Below are 22,689 nucleotides of genomic sequence, written 5' to 3'. Positions count from 1 at the left end.
TACCACTCTGCAAATAAACCAGTTATATTGTTTAGGCTGTGCAGTGCAGCCCACATAATAAAGTGTACGTTGAAGTTTCTATAAATGAGCTTTTTGAAATCTTACATCATCTAGATTTCAGTTTCTAATAGACTACGACTAGACATAAGGTAATGTTATGTACAAAATCCAAGGTTTTTCTTTTAGACTCCCATGCCAGCATCTGGCATCAAACCATAGATGTTTCAGTAACAGTTACAAAAATCCTTTATTGCGTTTGTCTTACAGTGTTGTTGTCTGCTATAGAAATAATTTTTTTGAACAGAGGATGGTTAGTCTAGCCTCTAACACCACCCAAGCTAAGAGAAGGCTAGGAAGGTTTTATAACACACCTGTGACATTTACATCTATCTTAAGATGGACCTGCAACATGCTGAGCCCCCGAGAACTATGGTTTTCAGCACCTGTAACTAGCCTGCAGGCAAGAGATTTCTTTTTTTCTCCCACAGTTTGCAGCATTCCAAAAGCCAGAATTGTTCCAGGTCACAGACAGCCTAATGAGTCTGGATTCACACATTTTAGGTCAGAGATGAATATTGCTCACTGCTTCATACTGTTAAATATGATCAATTTTACCTTTCTTTTCAGAGCTTAGCGGATACCGGAGCTTTCAAGAGTCAGAGCAAGCTTCTCCATCTGAGCCCAACTGAATAAAATTTAAGGTGACTTTAAAAGTTCAGATAGACGTGAATGCAATTCCTGTGAAGTTGTTTCATGGTGCTTTTATATAATCAGCTACAAAGTTGTTTCACAGCCTTTAGTAAGTGGGAAATCAGCTGAGGTTCACTGAATTAAAAAGCCAGATCAAACGTACTCTAGGGGCATAAGATGTCCTGAAAGGTAAGTTAAACACATTCAGTTTCTAGGACAGAAGGAATTTAAAATAAGTCCCAGTGAGCCAAAAGGAGGAAAAACCCAACCAGCATAGCTGGTCTGAGAAAAAGCCATGTGTGCAAACAAAAGTGATGCTGTAAGTTCTTGTCTCTGTCCATTAACTGCAACTATTAGTCCCTCTTCTCTACTGTCTGACCACACTCACTCACATGAACTCATGCGCACCCAGACACACACTCAGTCCCACTCACAATGTGTGTGCACATGAATGTGTGCAAGAGTGTGTGTGTGATTGTGTGCCTGAGTGTATCTGAGGGTGTCTGAGTGTGCAAGAGTGTGTGCTATGTGTTAATGTGCAAGAGTGTGTCTGAGTGTGCCTGAGTGTTCATGAGTTAGCTCAATCAGAGGCTCGGGAATGCTGGATACGTTCTCTGCATGCCATGAACAACCACAAGCAAGCTCAAGGCAAGGACAGTTGAGAAGCAATTTTGTGAAAAGATTGAGTTCACCAGTTCAGCCACAGTACAGCCAGGGTATCTGCCTTGCACTAACAGTTCGTTCTCAGAAGGAAAAATACAACTGGCACACATGCAGCACTCAGACTATCGAACTCCAAAAGAAAAATTCTCAAATGTTCACAAGCACATGACAGTACTTCCACTTCTGACAGAGTTGCTGCAGCCTCTTCACTTGTTCCACTTCTGACAGCCACTGAAACCTGCACTAGCAGAGGAAATAAGTACACTAAAGCCACTGTGACTGTGCTGTCCCCCGAGAGAACCAACTGTTTCAGAATGCACTTGGAAGCAAAGTAATATATTTTCATGCTACTCTTTTGAGAAAAATTGAGAGAGAAACTGAAGGAGAAAACCCAAGAAATAGAAAACAGCAAGCTGAGAGATTGCAACACTGCATAATTGTTGCATTCGTAACACTGTAGAGAATGTTCTCACACCCACTTTTTAAATTGTATATCAGGAACACATGCTGTAATGCAGAACCAGTCATTTAATTTTAAATGTTTTAGATGAAAACTTCACCATTTAACAAAACCAATAAAGTTTGTGTGGCTGGTAAGCCATCATGATAGCCATAACACAGGCATTCTTGTATGGACAAAGTGTCACTGCTGAAACATGCAAGCAGCAAATAAAACTCAACCAAACAACTACTCCCAGTTAATTAAGAAAACTAAGTGTTTCTACTACAGACCACACAAGTCAGAAATGCAATATGGCCAACACAGCACTCAGCTTGTTGCAAAGAAAGGGCCCAACCTCGCGAAAGAAGGGGAGCTCTCAGGATCCTGCTGCCAGAGATGCTGCAAAGGGGAAAGGAAGGCTGCTGGGACAAATTACACCTGAAACTAAAATGGGTGTTAGGAACTCTTATCAGATTATCTCAGATCAGATACAGACTATATTTGGAGTGGATTTTAAATACCATTTTTTTCATATTGCATTCAAGAAGTAAAGGTTTCACATATGGGCAGAGAACTTAAAATCTGTTACAGAATTACAGTCGTTTGGAAAAAGTACAGCAGAAAAACTGCACAAAAGAAAACTCACTAATTTGCAAATTTCTGCCAGGCCCAAGGCAATCTTCACCTTACTTAAGGAGATTTACTTTAACAAACAGTATCACTAACAGAACAATTTTGTCTCTATGATATATTTATGTATTTTACTACTGGCACACATACGCCTAATGCACCCAAATGAGGTATACTGGTGAAGGTGGCACATGAATGTGTCGTGCTAATCTGAACCCACACAGAGTAAACATCATCAGCTACCACTCAGCACCCCTGCCATCTCTAGAATTATGCACTCTGACTTAAAATGGCAAATTGTTATCTCTTTGTATTAAAGACGAATAATTATTTTTTCATCTTTGAGTAACTATGCAATATGTGAAGTTCTTCATTGTCAGCATCTCCCAGTTAATGGCCACCAAAAACAGTATCAAGTGTCTAATTAAATTACATCATTTACCACCTTGGACAAGAGCATAGTATCAAACGATGGTAGGACTGACAGTACTGTGTACATGCTCAGCACAGACAAATTTTCATTTTTCAATAGATTATTATTAGAGGGAAGATGAAGAGTTTTCTTCTATAAAACTAAGCCAGCAAAGAACAAATTTCATTTTACTTAAGTTCAAACACAAGTCAAAATTTAAGGTAGCCTGTTTTCAATTTACATCTATTCAATGACTAGCTCTCCTATCCTTTAGGACAGACATCCATTTCAAGAGATACCTTAACAGAAACAGAATTTGGTGGAAGTGCAGCACTAGATATGACTGACTTGAGCATGATTTTTAATTAACCAACATAGGCCTATTAAATCCTTTCAAAAATCACTCTGCTCTTAGTGCACAGGTCTTTAGTACTTCTTGTATAACGGTATCACCTTCATATGCAGGAAGCAATTTTACAGGAGGAAATACTCAACAGTAGCACAACCCCACTATCACAAAACCCATTCCAGTATCACCAAGTCCATTATTTCCTCTGCACGGAGATCCCTACCTCAGCCTTTTTGCCACATACAGAACTGGAAGTGGAGGGCCTTGAGCATCTGCTTCCCTCTGCCCCAGTCCAGCTGTGCTGAGCAGCTTTGGCCTGCAGACATGCACTTAGAGGAGCTGGAAGGCTCAGTGCTGACATGCTGCAATGCAGAGCAGCTCCTGCCTCTGCTGCATATCAACTTAAGTGATCAGCATACAACCGGCAGTAGAGAGTTGGAAACATTTGTTTTACAGGCAGGGATGATGACAGTGATGTTTCAGATCTCTAACCTGGATTCTTTGCAAGTGCACTCACGACAGCCAAGGAAATATTAAAGAAAATAAACCAATTAACATACTTCCTCACCCCAGCCTAACAAAAATACAGCACTGAACTCTCACTATCTTTTTAAAATATTCTTTTTTAAACACAGTAGTCATGATCATTTCTAGTTTGGTACTACATTGATTTTAGTGAGAATTTTTAATGGATGCCAAGTGACCCATCCTTTGCAGTGCAAGCTATTTACAAGCACTTTTCTGTGTGTTTTTTATCACCTGTGAGACCTTACCAGCGCCAGTACCAAAGACACAAGTCTAGCCCTGACAGCATGGCACAGTGCCTGCACTACTCAGAGAGCAAACTGCCTAAGACTGCATTCACTGCAGATGGAGATGACAGGCAAGTTGTATTACACAGCCAAAACAGTTTTAACAACAAAGGTCATTTCTACCCCAGTCATGCCCCTTTTTAGTTTTGTTTTTGTCCAATAAAAGACACTTACCACCTCCAGTAGCCAAGCAAAAACCTGAACCTAATAAGAAACAATATTAATTCTCTACAAAGAAAATATGAAAACATTATATTTCATTTACATTGGAAAATGTGACAAGAATGCCAAATACATGAATGCAAATCAGATTGCCCATGTTTACAATAACAAACTTTTTTCCTGTGCTCTTCCCTTGTTTCATAAAGACATCCTAAATTCAGCAGCTTACCTGATCTTGTAGAGACATAACAGGATTATTTTTGGTTGTATTGATATGTAGAACATGGTATTTGTTCTTTGCACAGAGATCATAGGCAATATTTGTGAAGGATGTGCTGGCAGTCTTGGGTACTCTGTTGTAAATAATCACCACATCATCTTCTTCATCCAGCGGCACATCTTGTCGGGGACCATCTACTGTATGACGTTGCTCTATTTCTCTCACTTCATGCCTTGCAATAGCCCTTTCTGTTAAGGAAGAAAAATACAAAATTTCAACGTAAGTGTCACCAATTCTGAAGTTCAAACCTTAGAACAAAATCTAGTGAAAAGCAGTAAGTCCTCAGCAATAAAGGAAACACTTGCTGTACTATGAATTTCTGACATATCTGAACAAAACTTCATCAATAAAAATGAATGAATGATAGTCCAACACAGAGCAGAAAGCCTAAAAAAATTAGGGAACTTATACTTAGGGAACACAGACCATACTCTATGACTCACACTGATGTCACTGTCTTTAGAGTCATCATCTCTAAAGGAAAGTCTATAATGCACTATGAAAATGGTGACATCCCTGAAATATCTCACGTAATTTCTACACTACCCCTAGTTAAAAATTATAATGGAAGAAATAAATCAAACAATTGAAGAATGTAAGTTTTCCAGAAATAGCAGAAATACTAACACCAGAGACCACAGTTAACTGACTGTGCAGAAGCACTGTCATTCAGATGAAACCAGAGTTGTTATTTCAATTGATACAAGGCCCAAGAGGAAAGCATTACAATAAATGGGGTTGCAAAAATTCTGTTAGTTATATTAATTTGAAGTTTGACAAGAATAGAAGCAAGAGGTGCTTACAGAACAGGTAACATTTAGGTGAGTGTTCTCTGACTACTGGAATACATCAAATACATCAAAAAGAAAGAAACATGGAAAGGCAAGCTATGAGCAACACATTTTAGGAGAGTGAGTACTTTGCAAATAACCCATCCTTCCTTTTAGACAAAGGGCAATACTCAGAGTAATTGAACATTGCTTCAAGTGCTAAAAGCTTATCTGGAAAATAAAACTCACAGTATTACAGCTTTTTCTTTTTTTATGCTGCGGAATATCAAACACCCTGTGCTGACTGAGACTCAGGCCTTTTTTCTGCTCCAGATAAGGATGTACTTTAATACAATTTGTAATACAGATGTCAAAGCACTTTTTCTCATTCATATATGGGGATATTGCCTTTAATAATGTATTCAAAGAAATCTGTATTTGTCAACAGTGTAAGCTGAAGTTGATATCACAAGAGTAACCTGTAACTCTCTGTATTATGTTCTTTTACAGAGTATAGCTCTTCATGGATGACATGCTTTAAACAGCAGCAGCAGCTCTTAACCTTTACTTCCCTTGATTCTTTAGCCCAGCTCTTTCTATTCTCTTTCACCAAATCTCTTTAATTACCACATAAAATCTCTTTTAAAGCAGAATCATCAAGTTGTGAATAGCCTACCCTGTAATTCCACATAAATTGTCTTAAACCACAAACTTCCATCTGTCTGAAATGCTTCAAAGCTTAAACTCACTCACTCTCTCATATGCTCATATCTCACACCCCATAACTAAGTTACATCAGTATGAAAATGTTTGTAGGAAATGCTTATTGAGTATATCTCAATTTTCCACATGACATCTGTTGCTCCCCACTACATCAATCACAGTTTTTGCTCCTTCCTTTCTCATTTGCTACCTCTCCCATCAATGCTGGCAAACATCCTGTTTTGGAAAGAGATGAGGCAACAGACTCAAGTTTCATCTCTGAAGATAGCTACAAAAAATAATGGGGCTGGCAACTCTCCCCTTCCTGCCAGTAATAGATCAGAAGTAGTATTTGGTAGGGAACATAGTTAACCACGTGGCTGCCCAAGGCTACATGGATGCTGAATACCACCTAGAGAGGCTGAAATGAAACACATTTAATTGGTATTTTCTACACCAGAGTAGTAGATCTAAGCTAGATTTGAATCATGGTACACAGAACCCCAGGGCTGCTGAGGCTGGCTGGCTTCCTCTTTTACATGGAAGAGAGAAACATTTGTGAGAAAGAGACATGATTTGCAAGAGGACTGATGAGAAGTATTCCTCTAATGAGGTATTTTAAACCTTGATTATTCAAGAATTAGTGTGATAAGGGCACTTTAAAGACCATGCATAAGATATAAAAGCTGCATGATTGGATGCAATTAGCAGAAAGGCTATTGCATCCAACCACCTTCAGCTTCCCATGGCGAGGGGGAACGCAAGAACTCGGGTAAGGAGCAGAACCCTCACAAGCCTGAAGTATGAAGACAGTACTATTATTAAAAAAAAGGAGGCTTTAAATTTCAAACTAAAACAAAAAATGATCTTTAAGATGAAGCACTGACATCATCTTTTTGAAATAAATGCAATGGTTAAAAAAACCCCACCAAAAACAAACAAACAAACAAACCAAATGGAAATGAAGTGAAGGATATAAACTGCTAAAGTGCAAGGGAAGTTGAAGTGAGCAGCAGAGGAAGCATCTGGAAGTGTCTAACCTGGTCAGCCGTTCTAAGGGCCTATTTCATTCCAGTCCATGACTAATACAGTAATGAAAACTGCAAGTTTTGTAACAGTGCACATTTTTCCCAGTCACAAATAGTTGGCAGTTTTTCCTGTGAAGTCAGGAAACTCTTCCGATACTTACTAAAAAGTCAGTTTAACTCTTAAAATTATGCATATCAGTTTAATTTATTGACAAGGTTAGTTAATTTATTATTTGGAGAGGGGAGGAGGTACAGTAATGGTAACATGCAACTGAGCATAGTCTTTGGGATAGCTATGTAATCAGAAGTGAGAAAATTTCAGGAGTTAATGGGCATTTGATTAACTACTTCCTTTGCTTTTCTATAAAAATTAAATAATTTTTTGAAGTAGAAGCCCTGTAATGGCTGAAAAATGAACGATACTTACATGTTTTTAGAAATATGGCAGAAAATGCAGTGTATGCTTTATAGACATTCTACATGTGAAAGATAGGGAGGAGCCTTTACTAAATATATTCTGCTTACCAAAAATCTACTTCAATGACAGCAAATATAACTTTGATGACAAGAACCTGTCTACATAAGGTTGGACTGATTTCACTGAAAACAATTTAAAAAAAAAAATTAAAAGCCATGATGGGTGGTTTCTTTCCTATCAGAGATCCAGTGGACAAAATGCCCTACAGTCTTATTGCTTTCACTGCATTCTATTTAAACTTCGGGTTGAAGGAAAAACATCTATGCAAAATCATCAAGAACTAAATGGTTAAAAAGGGTTAAGATCATACACTCTAAATTTCAGATTACATAACTACACCCATTTAAAAAGATATGCAGCATTTAAATTAGTGATACTTTCGAATACAAAACAGGTTTTCATAAAACTATAATACAGGATAATTATAAGGCATAAGATATTCTGTCTCGCACTTTTTTATTATCGCTTGTTTAATTTCACTGTTACAATACACAAAATAATTGCTACACCCTTGGGATAAACTCTGTTCTGTCATCTGCAGTTGTCCTGCAAGCAAATTTTCATCAACTTCAAGGACAGTTTGCACATAGGCAGCACCAATATGATCAGTGTAGTAACAGTTGCTGAACTGATTATTTACCAGCAGATAAATTACTTGCAGAAAGTCCTTATCTCGCTGAAGTAGCTGTGTTATGAACAGTGGAACAAGTTTGTTTTCTCACCTCTTGGTCTATGTGTTCTTCTAAATCTGCCTTCATCCTATTTCTGTAACTCAGCTTCTTGGCATGACTTACATTTTTTGAGCCATCCTCTCGTAGCAATAAACCACAAAATATCATGGCTAGCAACAAATTGCTTTGACAGTCACATGCTACCAGTAAATAACATATAATGAGCAAGCTATGTCTTCTCCTTCAGCAGAAACACTAATAGCAACATTTCATCCTTATGCCACCACTCCAAGGTCACTGCCCTTTCAAGCCAAAGCAGTTTCTCAACAAGCTCGAAAGTTACTAACAACAAACACTTTGAGAGAAATGGACAGGCCAAGGATCTCGACTAATAAAATCACCAACAAAAATGCAGTGGACCAATACATACTTCTAGAAATATTTGAAAACCCAGCTGAACCATATTTACATAATTACAGAAACAAATCACACAAAGGAACAATATCTAAATAATTACAGAAACAAATGACTGGGATCATAAGCAGTTATAAGTCTACATTCCTTGCACATTCAAACAGATAAATGTCTTAGGTAAAACAAGCTTATTAGCATTAACTTAAAATCCAAGTGTTAACTGCATAACTGCATACAAAATCTTCCCAAAGAAAATAGTGTGTCATGGATTTTAACAACTTAAAGATTAACAAAACCAAACATTTCAAATTCCTCACATTTTTCACAGAAGCATAAGAACCTCCTGGGATTTCTGAACAAAGGAATCTATCAAAATCAGAAATTCTTCTTTACCAACTAACTTACCACTCTTGATGAAAGACACATTTAGAGCCTTGCTGGCTGTCAAAATCAAGTTCAAGTAACTGGGAGAATAATTCAGAGCATACTGCTCCACTTTCCCAAACTATGTTCTTTGTCCTCTATATCTATTTTCCTTCTGTATGTATCCACAGATATTATATAGGCTCTCTCTTTAATGTGTCTTATGCGCCTGCCATGCTTCACTGTGAAAGCTCCCACTCAGACGAGGAAACACACAGTCTTAAAATAAAGTTTAGCTCATCAGCCTTGAAGTGTTGCCCAACAGAAGAAAACTACGTGCATTCAAACTTCAGTCACACTGGCTTGATGTGAAGGAGCTGGACAACGAGTCTTGGTAGCACCACCTCTGAGCAAGCTGTTGCTGTATCCCTGCACTACTGGGTGCCACGTTATACCAATAAGCAGTTTTTTCGAGCTGGGAACAACACTGAAGCCGGCTGACTTGGTGTCTCAGCTTTCTTCCCACTGTGCTCACAGGCCAATTAGGCCAGCAGCTGGTAGCCTGAGGCACTGAGCAGCTCTCAAGCTGTCTCCCTGCCCAAAAGCTGCGTTAAACACATGATGGGACTAAATACTGAACCTCATTATGGACTCCATTCTCCTATGATGAAGGATGGAAACTGAACAACAGCATAAAAACCAAATCATAATTCTGTAGCAAAGTTAATGTTCTGAATCATTTTCAACACCCACCATATACACACATCCTTCATCTGTCACTGAAACGTGGCCTCCCCGGGGAGCTGTTTAGCAGCACACGACTTACAACCAGAGTGCAGCTGTATGTAGATACCAATACTTCAGGGACACAGAGAAGAAGAGAAAGAATCAATGGTGCCATGACAATTTATGGGCATGGAGGACTTGTGTCACTATACCAAATAAAATCTGAAAAAAAATTCAGATTGAATTAATAAAAAGTGCCTAAAAGTTAGATTTGTGCAAGGTATGAATACTAAAATACCAACTTTTTCAAAGACCTTTATAAATAACAACTCTATTCTGCTCTAGTTTTAAGTCCTACTAAGAGCAGAACCATCTAGAAACTTCATGAATTAAAGACCAACATGTATTTGAGGGGAAAAATAATAAAAGAGATTTCTAAGAAACAAAAATGCAATTTCATTTAATTTTTTTCAGTCACGCAGTAAGAACACTGGTACCCAAGCAGCAGCCCACTGCCCTTAGACAGAGGGTAGATGGTCCTATTGCATTCCCAGCCCTTCACATACACTGCCACCCATCATTTCACAGCTTCAGAAATGTTGGTTAAGAACGATACCATTCAGGGAATGACACTTGTGGAAAGCACTGCTACTGCCTTATGCAGTAGCCATAAGTTATTCTGGTTAAGAGAGTAACATCTTTTGCTTTCTTCTTTTCTTAGATATTTATTTGTGTAGTTCAGAACAACTTTCCTAATCAAAAACATCTTAAGCCTTAAGGTATTTTAGTTAATTGCATTTTAGACAAAAAGACTGTTGGTCTCATCTGCAAGTCTAGCTGTCTAAATCAGCCTATGAGATACCTGCTAAAACCTCTAACCTTTTAACCTTTACCTTTAAAAAGTCTTTGAATTCAGGACAGCCTTAACATATGTGCTCTGAATCCAGTTCTGACCTATAGTAAGCAAAGATCACATGCAAAGCACAAACCAGGATGGATAGAGAGTACAAAGCTCAAAATAATTCCAGGAAAGTAATTTAAAGTTTTTTCAGTCACGTCAAAACCACATGTTTTCTTCCCCTTCTAAGAATTCAGTTGCCTTAGTGGCAACAAATTCTATTGACTAATTTTACACATTTTATTCCAGCTTGTTTCTTTTCCAGTAATGTATGAAAAGAAATAGGTATAAAAGGTATCTTGCAATAAACCCCAGTAGTTTAGTGACCAAGCAGATGTCAGTAATATTGCCAAGATATTTTCTTTTGTAGTGGTTAATGCACTTCCAGAATAGAAGGAAAAGACTGTCCTGCATTTCAGAATTGTCCAGAAAGAAGAGAATTGTTTTCAAACCCCAAACTTTAAACTCCAACAAATGCTCACTGGAACTAGTTAAAAGAAAAAAATAACACCCCCCCAGAAATCCCAACACAGACAACCAAGCAGGCACTGAGATTGTTAACTGAAATCTAATGCAGCAGCTGCCTGAAAATTAAAAGTAGCAATTCTGAAAAGCCTGCTACAGTTCCATTGGCATTTGATATCTGTCACTTTATTTCAAGACAGCATTTTTTCCAGGACCTTATTTTGAACATGTAAGTAGAAGCATACTGATTAGTGAATAATACTGTTGAGGCTTTGATTTTAAACTAAAAGGCAAAAGGTTTACTCTTTACAATGAAATCACCATCCCATATGGACACCCAACCTGGTTTGAACATCAGAGTCTGCATTTCTCATTTTTCTGCAAATTTTCTTAAAGAGAGATTAGGGTCTGACCAAGTACTTGCTTTATTTTTTTTTTCTTAAGACTACAGTTAACATACAGCCTTATTTATTTTTCTTCCAGCATTTCACTGTGCAAAATATCTTAAATAAAGACTATGCTGTGGCTCTTTTTGGATTTTAGACCAGGAATATCATGCATGTACTATTAAATCAACCTGTCTCTTAGTAATATGTAGGACAGGTAAGCGCCTACATCTCAAATTCTTCCACGAATGGCAAAACTAGACAAAATCCCAGGGAAGTTAGATATCAAATGAATTGAATATATAAATCAAAGTTTAGGTACCCCAATAAGCATGGTTATTGCCAGAAATAATATGGCTTATAGCAAATACTTTGGTAAAACAGCATCCAATAAAACAGAAAAAACCAGAAGACTTAATTCCACCAAATATGAAATTTTTAAATATTTGTAAATGCTTTAAAACAAAAGGTGCTCACTTAAAATACATCTTCAGCTCTAACTACACCATCACTGGTATGACTCCTGAATACGGCACATAAATACTAACTATAAAGTTAGGTAAAAATTTAGAAGCAGAATGTTTAGGCACCATGATGTATTAGTATATTTAAAAATAAGCGTATGTCAAGCACTTCCATAAGCTTTCCAACTCCAGACTTATCTGTTTTGCTTGACCCAAGTATTGACTTCAAGTTGACGAATTAGCATGAGAGCAAACACAACAGTCACCATTCGTCTTTGTCCTCTCCCAGTCACTTGCAATTTCTTGTTTTGTTAGGAAAAGTAAACAGCTGTTAAGAAAAGGACCTAAACACAGAAGGAAAAGGTTTGTGGCCTTTCAGAACACCAAGACTGTCAGTAAAATGTTATGAAGCACTGTGACTATGACAGTAGCAAAGAAAAATAAGTTGCAAACCAGGGATTTGTTCTCTAAATAATAAAACTCAGCTGAGTTTGTGCTGTGGGTTTGGTTTGCTTATTCAAGAGATAGGATTTTGGGAGAAAAAGGCAAAAGCAGGTTCATCTTAGAAGCAAAACAAGATAGATTTTATTAACATACAGTAAGAGAAGAAAATAAGAAAAGAACCCCACAAATTAATTCCTAAAACCCTTTCTCTCACCACAAACTGTTCATTTTCTACAGTGTAAAGAGGCAAAACTCAGAACTCCACATCAGTCCCACTTATAAAACAGTCTTTTGTTCAGTCTTTGAGAGAGAGATGTCACTCCTGTGTTTCGGTAACTTTCACACAAAAGCAGCCTGCCCAGAGAATGTGCCTCTGTGGAACTTCCCATATCACATAGCCTTTCACATGACTACCTATGGGCCATAGGATGGGATTTCATAAATTGGGGTGGTACCATTTAAAAATGATCTGTTTCAAAAAAAAACAAAGGATCTTTTTCAACTCAGGGAACAGAGACGGTCTTCTCATGTCTTCACTGGCAGAGGAGCTTCTTCTCATCTCTCTCTGTTCAACCTCTTGTGAGGGCACAAAAATGTTCACTCTGTTCATCACAGATACCTTTGCTCAAATCCACAAATCATCTCCCCAATCTATATTGTCCATGATTTAAAAGAATTTCCTGTTACCAAAATCCACAGGAGATTTTCAGCCTAGAACCAAGGCAACTCGTCATCTCTACCACTTAGTCATTCTTCCTTTACTGACTTTGAGATCTCCATATTGTTCCTTCACACGTCTCTAATTTGGCCTCTTCTTTCATTTCCGAGAAGGGGTAGAGTTTTAAAGCCTCAGTCTGTGTCAGGAAAGAGTTAAAGCTTGCCCAGGCCTGCGGTGATCAGGGGATCTCTGCCTGGCAGCTGCACATGTTTCAAAGCCATGGGGTAGGAGGCTGATGGATGCCTTCTCTACCGCCCCTGCATCTGATGGCACCAGCCGCTCCAGTTGCTCTCTAAGGCCCAGCGCAGAGTGGAGGGAGGGGGGAATCCTTTCTTCCCCCTGGGCCAGGGGTGCCGGCAGTCCAGGACACAGTCCTGCCCCAGCCCCAGACACACGGCCGGCCCTGCCAGAGTGCAGCCCGGCCTCCTCTGGGCCAGTGGCTCTGGAGTCCCGGACACCCTGCCAGAGTGCAGCCCGGCCTCCTCTGGGCCAGCGGCTCTGGAGTCCAGTGGCTCTGGAGTCCTGGACACCCTGCCAGAGTGCAGCCCGGCCTCCTCTGGGCCAGCGGCTCTGGAGTCCAGAGGCTCTGGAGTCCTGGACACCCTGCCAGACTGCAGCCCGGCCTCCTCTGGGCCAGCGGCTCTGGAGTCCTGGCCGGCGCCGGCCATCCTGGGGGCAGCCAGGATCTCCTCAGCTGCTCTCCCCGCATGTTACCTGCTCACCGGATGGGGGAGAAAGAGGAAGTCTCCAACTCAGCTTCAGCTTTTATATGGGTATTAGCAAAAGTCGCTTTCCATTTTCTGAATGGTCAGAACTGCATGTGAAATTCAAAACCTGCCCCCCCCCCACGCCACAGGTTCCTGTCCTTTCTATGGAATTCCAAGGTCCTAGCGGAGAGATACTGTTTCAACCCACGACAGTTCCTAAGAGCAGGGTTTGCTCTTATTTGTAGTGCCTTAGTACCTTAATGCAGGTCTCTAGTGTCAGCAAGAAAAGTAAATGGAACTGTTTTCTACACACATGAAGTTGTCACAAGCATTCCACTATACAAATATGCATGTCACTACTTCAAGAAAAATCCAACTCAAACAGTGAAGAAAAGCAAGATCAATATAGACTGTCTGACTCTATTTAGTAAGGCAGCCTGGAGACTGGTGCTTTATCTATATATATTTGTTATTTATGTTATTACATGAGCTTTCTGCAGCCATATAATCATTTGCTTTTTAAAAAAAGTATTGACTAGCAAAAAATGCAAAAAGAATCTCTAAACTATCTGTTAAAATCATTGAAATACATATATGTAAGGACAATGCTGTATTCTAGTAAGTTGCCATCAGGTTTAATAAAACTAATTGCTAAGATATACTGTTATTTGCAACATATTGCACTATATCCCTGCTTGTCTTCACACTTCTTGGCTAAACTAACCTAATCTGGAAAACAAGCCATTGCCATCTGGTCTAACAGCCAAAAGAAGGAAGACAGCAAACAGCACTGCCTTCTGATCAGCACTGCAGCTGACGTGGTTAAGGTGGAAGAGCTAAATATTTTACTAGGAATCTTAGGAAGTTAGAGTACTAAGAATAACCCTACAAGAACTCTGTGTAGCACCAACAGATAGAGCGTGATATTTGCTTAATTGACATTGGCTATGTATAGATTAAGCATTTACAGTGATAAACATGATTTCTAACCTTAATGTTGTTATAGGAGTTTGTGTAAAACAGAAGTTTTGAAAGAAGTTTTAAAAAACAGAAATAAGCCTGTGTGCTGCATGAGCCCCACAGTTGTTAAGTCATTACAGAATTAATTTTAATTACATTTTCAAAATACTGATTAGATAAGCTCTTGATTATATTTTTTTGTTTTCTTTATGGAAACCATTTATCTTGGTCTTAGCTTCATTTAAGAACTTTAATTTAATTCTATACCCCGGTTGCTTTATACATAAATCAGAAGTAAAGTTTTATTTTTCCCTCAAAAATGTGAATTGTTAATCAAGATGTTTGCTACTTCATGTAGCTAAAATATCAACACAGATAAAAAATACTGCTTTATCTTTTTTTCCAATCTAAAGTTTGCAGCCTAAAGACCTCATCTGCAATGGAGATCAAAAAGATAAGTATGAATAAAGATAAGCTCTAACAAGATATAGACCACTTAAAAATTGCATTTCAGGAACATCAAAGCCATTTTAAGTAAGTGAAAGTAAAAAAAGCCCCCCTATTTTTAATTAAATGCTAGAATTACAACAAACACTACATTAAAACTTTTTAATTATCTCTAGAATACTCTTCTTGCTGTACCCTTCCCCTCTTCACACCTAAGTCCAAGCTATTCTCAGGCAGAACTAGGAACACAGGCAGTATCAACCTGGTTCCCATATAAATAAAATAATCACCTGCCTTAAGATGAGCCCTTCCCCCTTTGACTTTCAGAGGATTCAAAGGAGTAGAGGCCCAGTGGACTCAAGGATTCCATAGAGGGAACATTACAAAGAAGTCCTCTCAGCATGTACCCTTCCCCAGCCCTACTCTGGAAGTTCAGCTGGACTTTCCTGAGAGAAGCCCACATGAAATCCTCAATATGAGTCTGAAACTGTGCATTATGGAACATTTGTGACACAACCAGCAGCTAATGCAAACCTTCCCCAACCATCCTCTCCATGCTAAGAAACAGTGGCAATCATATTTCAAATACTTGCGTATCAACATCACTACTATAAATCTCTTTGCAGCAGACATTGATTAGCAAAATCAAAGTTACAGAAGCAAGAGCTTGACCTCATTTCATGTCAGTGTGATACGGAGCTCCTTGTGCTTTGTAGACACAGAAACAGTCCAAGCTAGTGATGTGTACAGTAAGGTGGTTTTGTACAAAAAAACTTCCCTCTGGTAGGAGAGCCAGCTGGCTCATTGAAAGCCTCTTGGTGTTAATCCTGATTTAGATTGGCTTAAGCTTTTTAATTAAAAAGAATTCTTTTCTGACATGCATGAAAAATATTCTGGTCCTCTCCCAAATCCTTTTTTAAACAAGAAGGACTATTGGATAAAAATTTGTCCAGAACAGAAGGGCAAATAATTCCTTCAACTGCATCTCAGGTAGCTGTTACAAAAAGCTAAAAACAATTCCAGTTCCTTACTCAGTACTCTGGTCCCACAACAGCAAGGGATACAACAGATTTGTATTCATCAATCTCTATCAATGCTTCCTGACCACAATACAGCATAATTATTCATTATCAGAAGACATACCATCACTAAACTAACATGTCAGAACTGCAGAATGTTATGCTGGGTAAAGCAATGCCACTGAAATAAATGTCAAGAAGAATTCCCCAAGGAAGTTCAGAGAAAAAGAGGAATCAAAATTCTCTTTTGGTATTTCAAATTCATTAAAATACTCATTTTATGACAAGAAAGTTGATTTAGCTTTACATACTGTTTCGTTAGCAGTCAGCATAGCACAGTATGCAAAGAATTGACTAGTCCTGAGAAAAAACCAAAACCACCCCAAACCAAACACTAGGAACACCCACGCTTTTGTTCAGATTATCTTTTGCAGACATTAAGACTTTCAGTTGTCCGATTTTATTTTATACGAGCAAAGTAATCTGCTTCCAACAATAGTCAATAGGCTAAAATCCAGCATTAACCCATTTCTAATAAGGCTGAAACCTGCAGAGGTCTATAAGGCAATAATCCTTTTGCTGCCATTGAGAGCGGAAGTGTTTTCAACTGTCAAGGCCGAGGCACTGATGATAGTTTAACTTGATTTTAAAGAAATATTACACAGTCAGCACAGCTATGAATAGCAATGCTAAAACTCTGTTTAGAAGAAAAGGTTTTTGGAAACTTTACAGCCTGAGTTCCCAACGATGCTGTGACATTGAGAAGTCTGTGCCCTCACCAGAGGTGCAGGTATTGGTCTGAACTCAGCCTTCCCCAGCAAAGCTGTACAGCCATAACACTTCCTTTCTGTGCCAGTATGGAAACTACTGAATTAATCTAAAACATTTCTTCTCTGTTCTTCACATCTCCGTTCATGAACCCAAACTCTCCTGAGGTGCTTTTGGTTTAAGTCTCCAGTGACTATCGGTGGTTTCCATACATAGAATTTAAATTTCCCTTACTGGTGCATTAAGTCTCCATCCTCAAATTCCATAAGCCTCAATTACTATTTTTGCATATATGAATAGTAAGATTCAAAAGTTCATTTTTATGTTAACAAGCTGTAACCATGTAAGCAGATAGACAAGACACTTAGATAGATAGATATATAAAAGATTTGTTGGTAATTCAAATAAAACACGTACAAAAAAACTAAGTCTTCCCTTCTGCTGTATGAAATGGAAGTTACCACATCAGAATTTTAAATTAGAAAGATATTTTAATCCAAGATTACCAGGGGGAGGGGCTACAAAAGCACTACTAAAGCACTACTATAAACTTCTGTGGGAGGAATATACTGATTGATACAGTTTTTTATAAGAAATGCATTATTTATGTGGGATACTTCAAAGCAAAAAATACCACTGGTGAATTCTGACGACACATCACCTTCCAGATACATGTTATATAGTGAAGTTGCTCTCCAGGCTGAATGAGCGGAGGGAAACTTGAAAAGGAGTTCTTTGTCATGATATAAACTCTCTGGCAACACTGTTACATAAGGAATAAAGTAACATAAAGTAAAGTTAAAAAATAACAAATGGAAATAAATTGAACTTTGACTCGATACTCTACAAATTTAACTGCACTGGTTAAAGAGAGAACTATGTGACAACAGTACTCAGAACATACACAAGTTTGGGCAGAAAAGACAGGGAAAGTCAAGAGGCAATAGTCCTCTGTAGTATGACATGGCGCAAAGGAAGCTGCACGATGAGTAAACACTGAAAATGTGCATACTCTCATCCTTCAACTCTTCAGTTACTGTTCTGTGTCTAATTCATCACTTTTATCTTCTTTTCCAATTCACAGTTTATCCTTAAAAAGGCAGAAACACCATGGCTGTATGTAAGTTGTAAACAACAACTTCCCTTGCTCATATTAAAATAATTTCTGAAGTCTTATTATTTCTACATTCCTAGATTAAAGTCACTTCTCTTAGTTTCCAAACAGCCACCTGAAAATATTTTCACACCTCTTCTGACACCTAGTTCATACCAACTTATCTTCTCAGGAAGGCAAGGATATCTTCGGCTGACATCAACATGCAGGATAAAACTGACTCAGGGCAAAAATTCTCACTACATTTCATACATCACACTATCAATGAGAAAATGGGTCACTTTCCATCAAAAGGAAATCTTGTAAGTAAATTGTTGTAGATCAGGACTTCATATCTCTGTACACTACTAGCCTATGTCCAACTGAAAAGATAAGAGAAACTCTCAAGCAAGATACAGGGCTGTACTGCAGTATGTATGTATAGCTGTTTCTTCAGCACAACTGTGTCAAATTTAAGAGAGTTTATTCTGTCCTCCCTTCTGTGTTCCCAAATGTGAACATATTATTCCAATGGTAATTTGGTTAAAGTAACAGCCATTTATTCCAGAGGCTACGGGAAAAGCCCCGCTCTGTAGTCAATGTCACAAGAATGCAACTACAACAGGTAGTAGAAATTTCACTTGACTTCACATGTGGCACTTCAAAGGTATCTGGAACTTCAGTAATTTTGTATGCTCCATGAACCATTTTAACCTGTTCTTCAGCTGAGGTACAATTTCTGTAACATACTGACTCCTAAAAACTGTATTTACAATTGTACAGAGTAAGTTTTATTTCACAACACACCATTTCCTGCCGAATGAAAAAGCACTGTTCTGGTTTTGTGCCTTCCAGCTGCTCAGAGGGGGAGAAGGAGCTGGTTTAGGTATTGTGAGGTTTTGTTTTTAACTCCCGGCCCTGAAGGCGCAGGAGCAGAGGAGTCTGAGGCTGCTGCTGTCGGAGGAGGTGCATGAGCCCGGCAGCCGCCCGTGACAGCGTGGGGAGGCCGCCGAGCGCCGCGCTGTCACCGCCCGGGCCAAGGGACACGAGCCGAACGGCGCTGCATGGCCCAGCCCAGCCGGAGTCAGACTGCCTGTCTCTGCACATCTGCTGTGGATATAAGCATTTGAGAACAATCCCTGCTTTCAGCCCAGATACGAACTCATCCAGTATATTCATCAAAAAAGCACTTGAATCCAATGGCTTGAATTTTCGGAAATGATAGAGACACTCTCCCTCATGACTACAGACGTGACTAGTTCCAACTTTTGAACTTGAGCTGGAGCACTCCCAGCTCCTCTGTGAAGGGTCACCCAGTGAAAGCACACAGCCACAGGAGGCAAACCATAGGAAATCAGCTTACCCATTGTGAACAGTTGTGAACTAATAACAACGGAGCTGCAAAAACCCATAGAAATTCACATCCATGCCACTGAAACAACTGGAACAAACCCTCTTGGTGAAAGGAAATTCACCATGGGTATCAAACGTTTTTTTCAGGAACTGAGAACTCTTGATAATAATTATTTAGGCTATTACAAAGCTAAACCTGACTAGGCTGAGCACAGTTCTGCCTCTGAGAGGCACCTTCAACCACTGAGGAGGTTTGGAACCCTCTCAGCACATTTGGAAGTCACAGGCAGCATCCTGGCTCATTTAACATACAGTTCAGCTGTCCTTAAAGCAGTCCTACACTGCTAAATATTAAAATGATTCATCATGTTAATTTTATTATTCAGATTATCATTACAGGTGAAAGCAGGAAACTCAGGCAGTACAGGTATTTTAAGGTAACTTGATTGCAAAGTTTATAAAGAAAAGCAACAATAATTTACCATTTACCACAGAATAGTTTGGGTTGGAAGGGGCCATTAAAGGTCAGGTCATCTAGTCAAACTCCCCTGCAATGATTTACAGTCAGTTGTGCAAAAATCAAGATTGATGTGATGACTAACACAGGTAAAGTTTATTCACTGTCTTATTTTCTCACCACACAGGAACACATGGTTCCCATTACCAAGTCCATATGCTGACATACGTCTTTCAAAAGCTAGAGTTTTAACAGTTTTATCAATTAGTCTAAACCACCTGAGTTCTCAGAATTAAAATTATTTCTGTTACAATAAATGCTCTTTAATCTAATCCTCACTAGCTGAGAAACACACTGCAGAAATCACAGAAGCTTGTGACTAAGAAACATTTCAGTAATTTTCCTGTTGCTTACCTGAATCTAAGGATGCATTTTATTTCCTTATTTTACCATAGTAGTACAACTATGCAATCCTTTCTTTTTAAAAATACTGTCACTAGAAAGATGAGGCAGTATCTTTGCTGATTAGTGGGAATTTTTGCATCAAGGAAGCTTCCTTAAAATGAGTTCTGTGTCTTCAAAATTATATCAAGTACTCATTTAAGAAAATAATTACTATGTATAACAATCACTTGAAAGCCTATCTACTGCTATAGGACATTTCTGTTGGGCAGCAATCTGGACTGCATTATAAGACACTATTATACATGAACAGATGGAAAGCATAAACTGATATTTAGCTACAGATTTCCTGTCAGAAACTTATATAAAAAGAAAAGAAGGAAATATGCTTAACATTTTCCATTAGCCAACATCAAATCACTGAAAAAAACAGAAGCATCCATATAATGCCTATGAAACAGCAACCTATTTTAATCCATATCTTTTCATGTCCCTTACGTATCAGATAATCTTATTTATGCCTATGTTTTTATTCTTGGGCACACAATATAGGATCAAAACCAATAAACTACCCACGAAAGAACACATACACATTTCAGTTACAGTTAAAAATTAGGACTTCTCAGGTTCGAATTCTTATTTGGCTTTAAATCAGTAGAAGCCATTGAAGTGCTACAGAGCTTCACACTACTGTCAGAACTGATTACAGTATCACAGCCAAAAATCTATTAAACTTTCCCATTAAAAGCTGTAATGCACTGTCTTGGCTAAAAACACATTGTTTATATCATTCAGAAATGAAAGAAACTCACATTGCAAAAATTAAGGTATATAACATCAAATTAGTTGGAAAATTAACTGCTCCCTTTGTTTAAGGGAACAGTAATATCAGCTGTTGCAATCAATATGACTATTTTGAAACGCAGTATTGTCTTGGATTACACTTAATCAGAACCTTCTGCTTCACTTCAGGACTTAAAAAGAAAACTAATATTAATGCTATTAAAACACAATACAGAGATCATCAGTTGCTGAACATGCCACCCAAGAGGAATGTGGAATATGGGAGGTAAGGTACAGATGTCATCTGGGTCATGGGAGCTGTAATTCACAACTGATAAAAAACCGATAGCTTCAGCTACCTGAAAATTTAAAAAAAAAAATCACCAAAATATTATTTCATAAAACTTCAGAACACATTAAGTACCACATGAATGTTTCCTTTTGCATGTAAGTGAATAGTAGCGTAAATATTTAGTTTGCACAGACTAAATTTGCTATTTTCTTTATGGATTTACCAATGAAAGCTTGTAATGTTATTATTCTACACATTCAACTTCTTTAATTTCATTTTTCTTTTTGCATAAACACAATACAAGCAAAGGCGCATACAGACTCCCTTCTGTTTCAGTGGTCTTAAAGACAAATCAACCTTCAAGATTGCAGATGACATCCAAAAGGATTTGAATACTGGAGGGCCTTACTATTAATTACTCCAGGCTATCAACAGTTAGGGCTTCAGGCACAACCCAGACAACATACTTAATTCCCCATTTCATGTGGTGAATTCATGAGGTCAGACTGCATTAAACATAGGGAGGAAGGAAAATAAGTGGAAAGAAAGAAAAATATAATTTGGCTATCAATTAGAGTATGTTGTATTATTCCACACTGCACTGGAGAGTCATTTCACTGAATCCAGAATTTCTTATTTGTACATAAGTTCACATACAGTTGCATGAAAGTTCAAAATGTGTTCTTACTTACTTGGAGCTGGGAATAGTCTACACAAAGTAAACCTGGCAGCTCACAGCTATCTCAAACTTACCCTTGGGAAGGGCACCAGAATTCTGCAATATTTGTCTGGACATAGCTAATAAGCCTAGTCATTCATAATTAACAATGTTCTCCTTTTATTTTACATTATGCAGCTGAATAAGGACTTGTCCGTTAACCCAAACTAGAGAGAAGGAGTCTGAAGGTTTACTGAAAACCACCATTAAAACACAACCACAGCTCTAGCAAGTGAAGTCAAAATAAAAATAGCCATAAAAAAAACCCCTAAAAAAGCTGGGAAACCATCTTAGGGAGTAGAAAAATATACCCTTGTATTCTACAATGAAACAACACCAAGGCACTCTTGATGGCTAACCAGATGCACTGGAGGTAAAGAAGTAGCGCTACTTCCAAACAAACAAAAAAAATCCAGCAGTTTCAAAAGCTTTTAAAAGTCTTTCTAGATAGCTTTTAATAGACTTGAAAGGGAACACTCGGAGGCCATAAAGCAGTGAGCAGCCTGAGGATCCCATCTTCCAACCATTAGGCTTATGCAATCTAATGCCTCAGCCTGTTTTCTATGGCCGCCTTATCAAAGAATAAACACAAATATTTGTTTATAGAGCCGCAGGAATTTGAGGGGGAATGGACATGTGGCTTTCTCTATCAGAAGAATGATAATCTTCATCTATCTTTTTATATGTAAGGCAGCTGAGATAATGCTAGGTCTTGTCCTAATG

General features: G+C 38.4%; 1 protein-coding gene across 1 annotated transcript in view; it reads right to left on the bottom strand.

Moving 5' to 3' along the window:
* Positions 1-22,689, bottom strand: part of HS2ST1 (heparan sulfate 2-O-sulfotransferase 1) — a 79,772-nt gene that overhangs the window by 16,531 nt on the left and 40,552 nt on the right. The window contains exon 2 of the mRNA XM_066325166.1: positions 4,390-4,628. Within this exon, the coding sequence (XP_066181263.1) occupies positions 4,390-4,628 (239 nt within the window). The remainder of the gene's footprint in view (positions 1-4,389; positions 4,629-22,689) is intronic.

The sequence above is a fragment of the Sylvia atricapilla genome, chromosome 9 (assembly GCF_009819655.1).
Source record: "Sylvia atricapilla isolate bSylAtr1 chromosome 9, bSylAtr1.pri, whole genome shotgun sequence".
NCBI lineage: Eukaryota > Metazoa > Chordata > Aves > Passeriformes > Sylviidae > Sylvia > Sylvia atricapilla.
The sequence above is the reverse complement of the archived record's forward strand: the minus strand, read 5'-3'. Positions and strand labels throughout refer to the sequence as shown.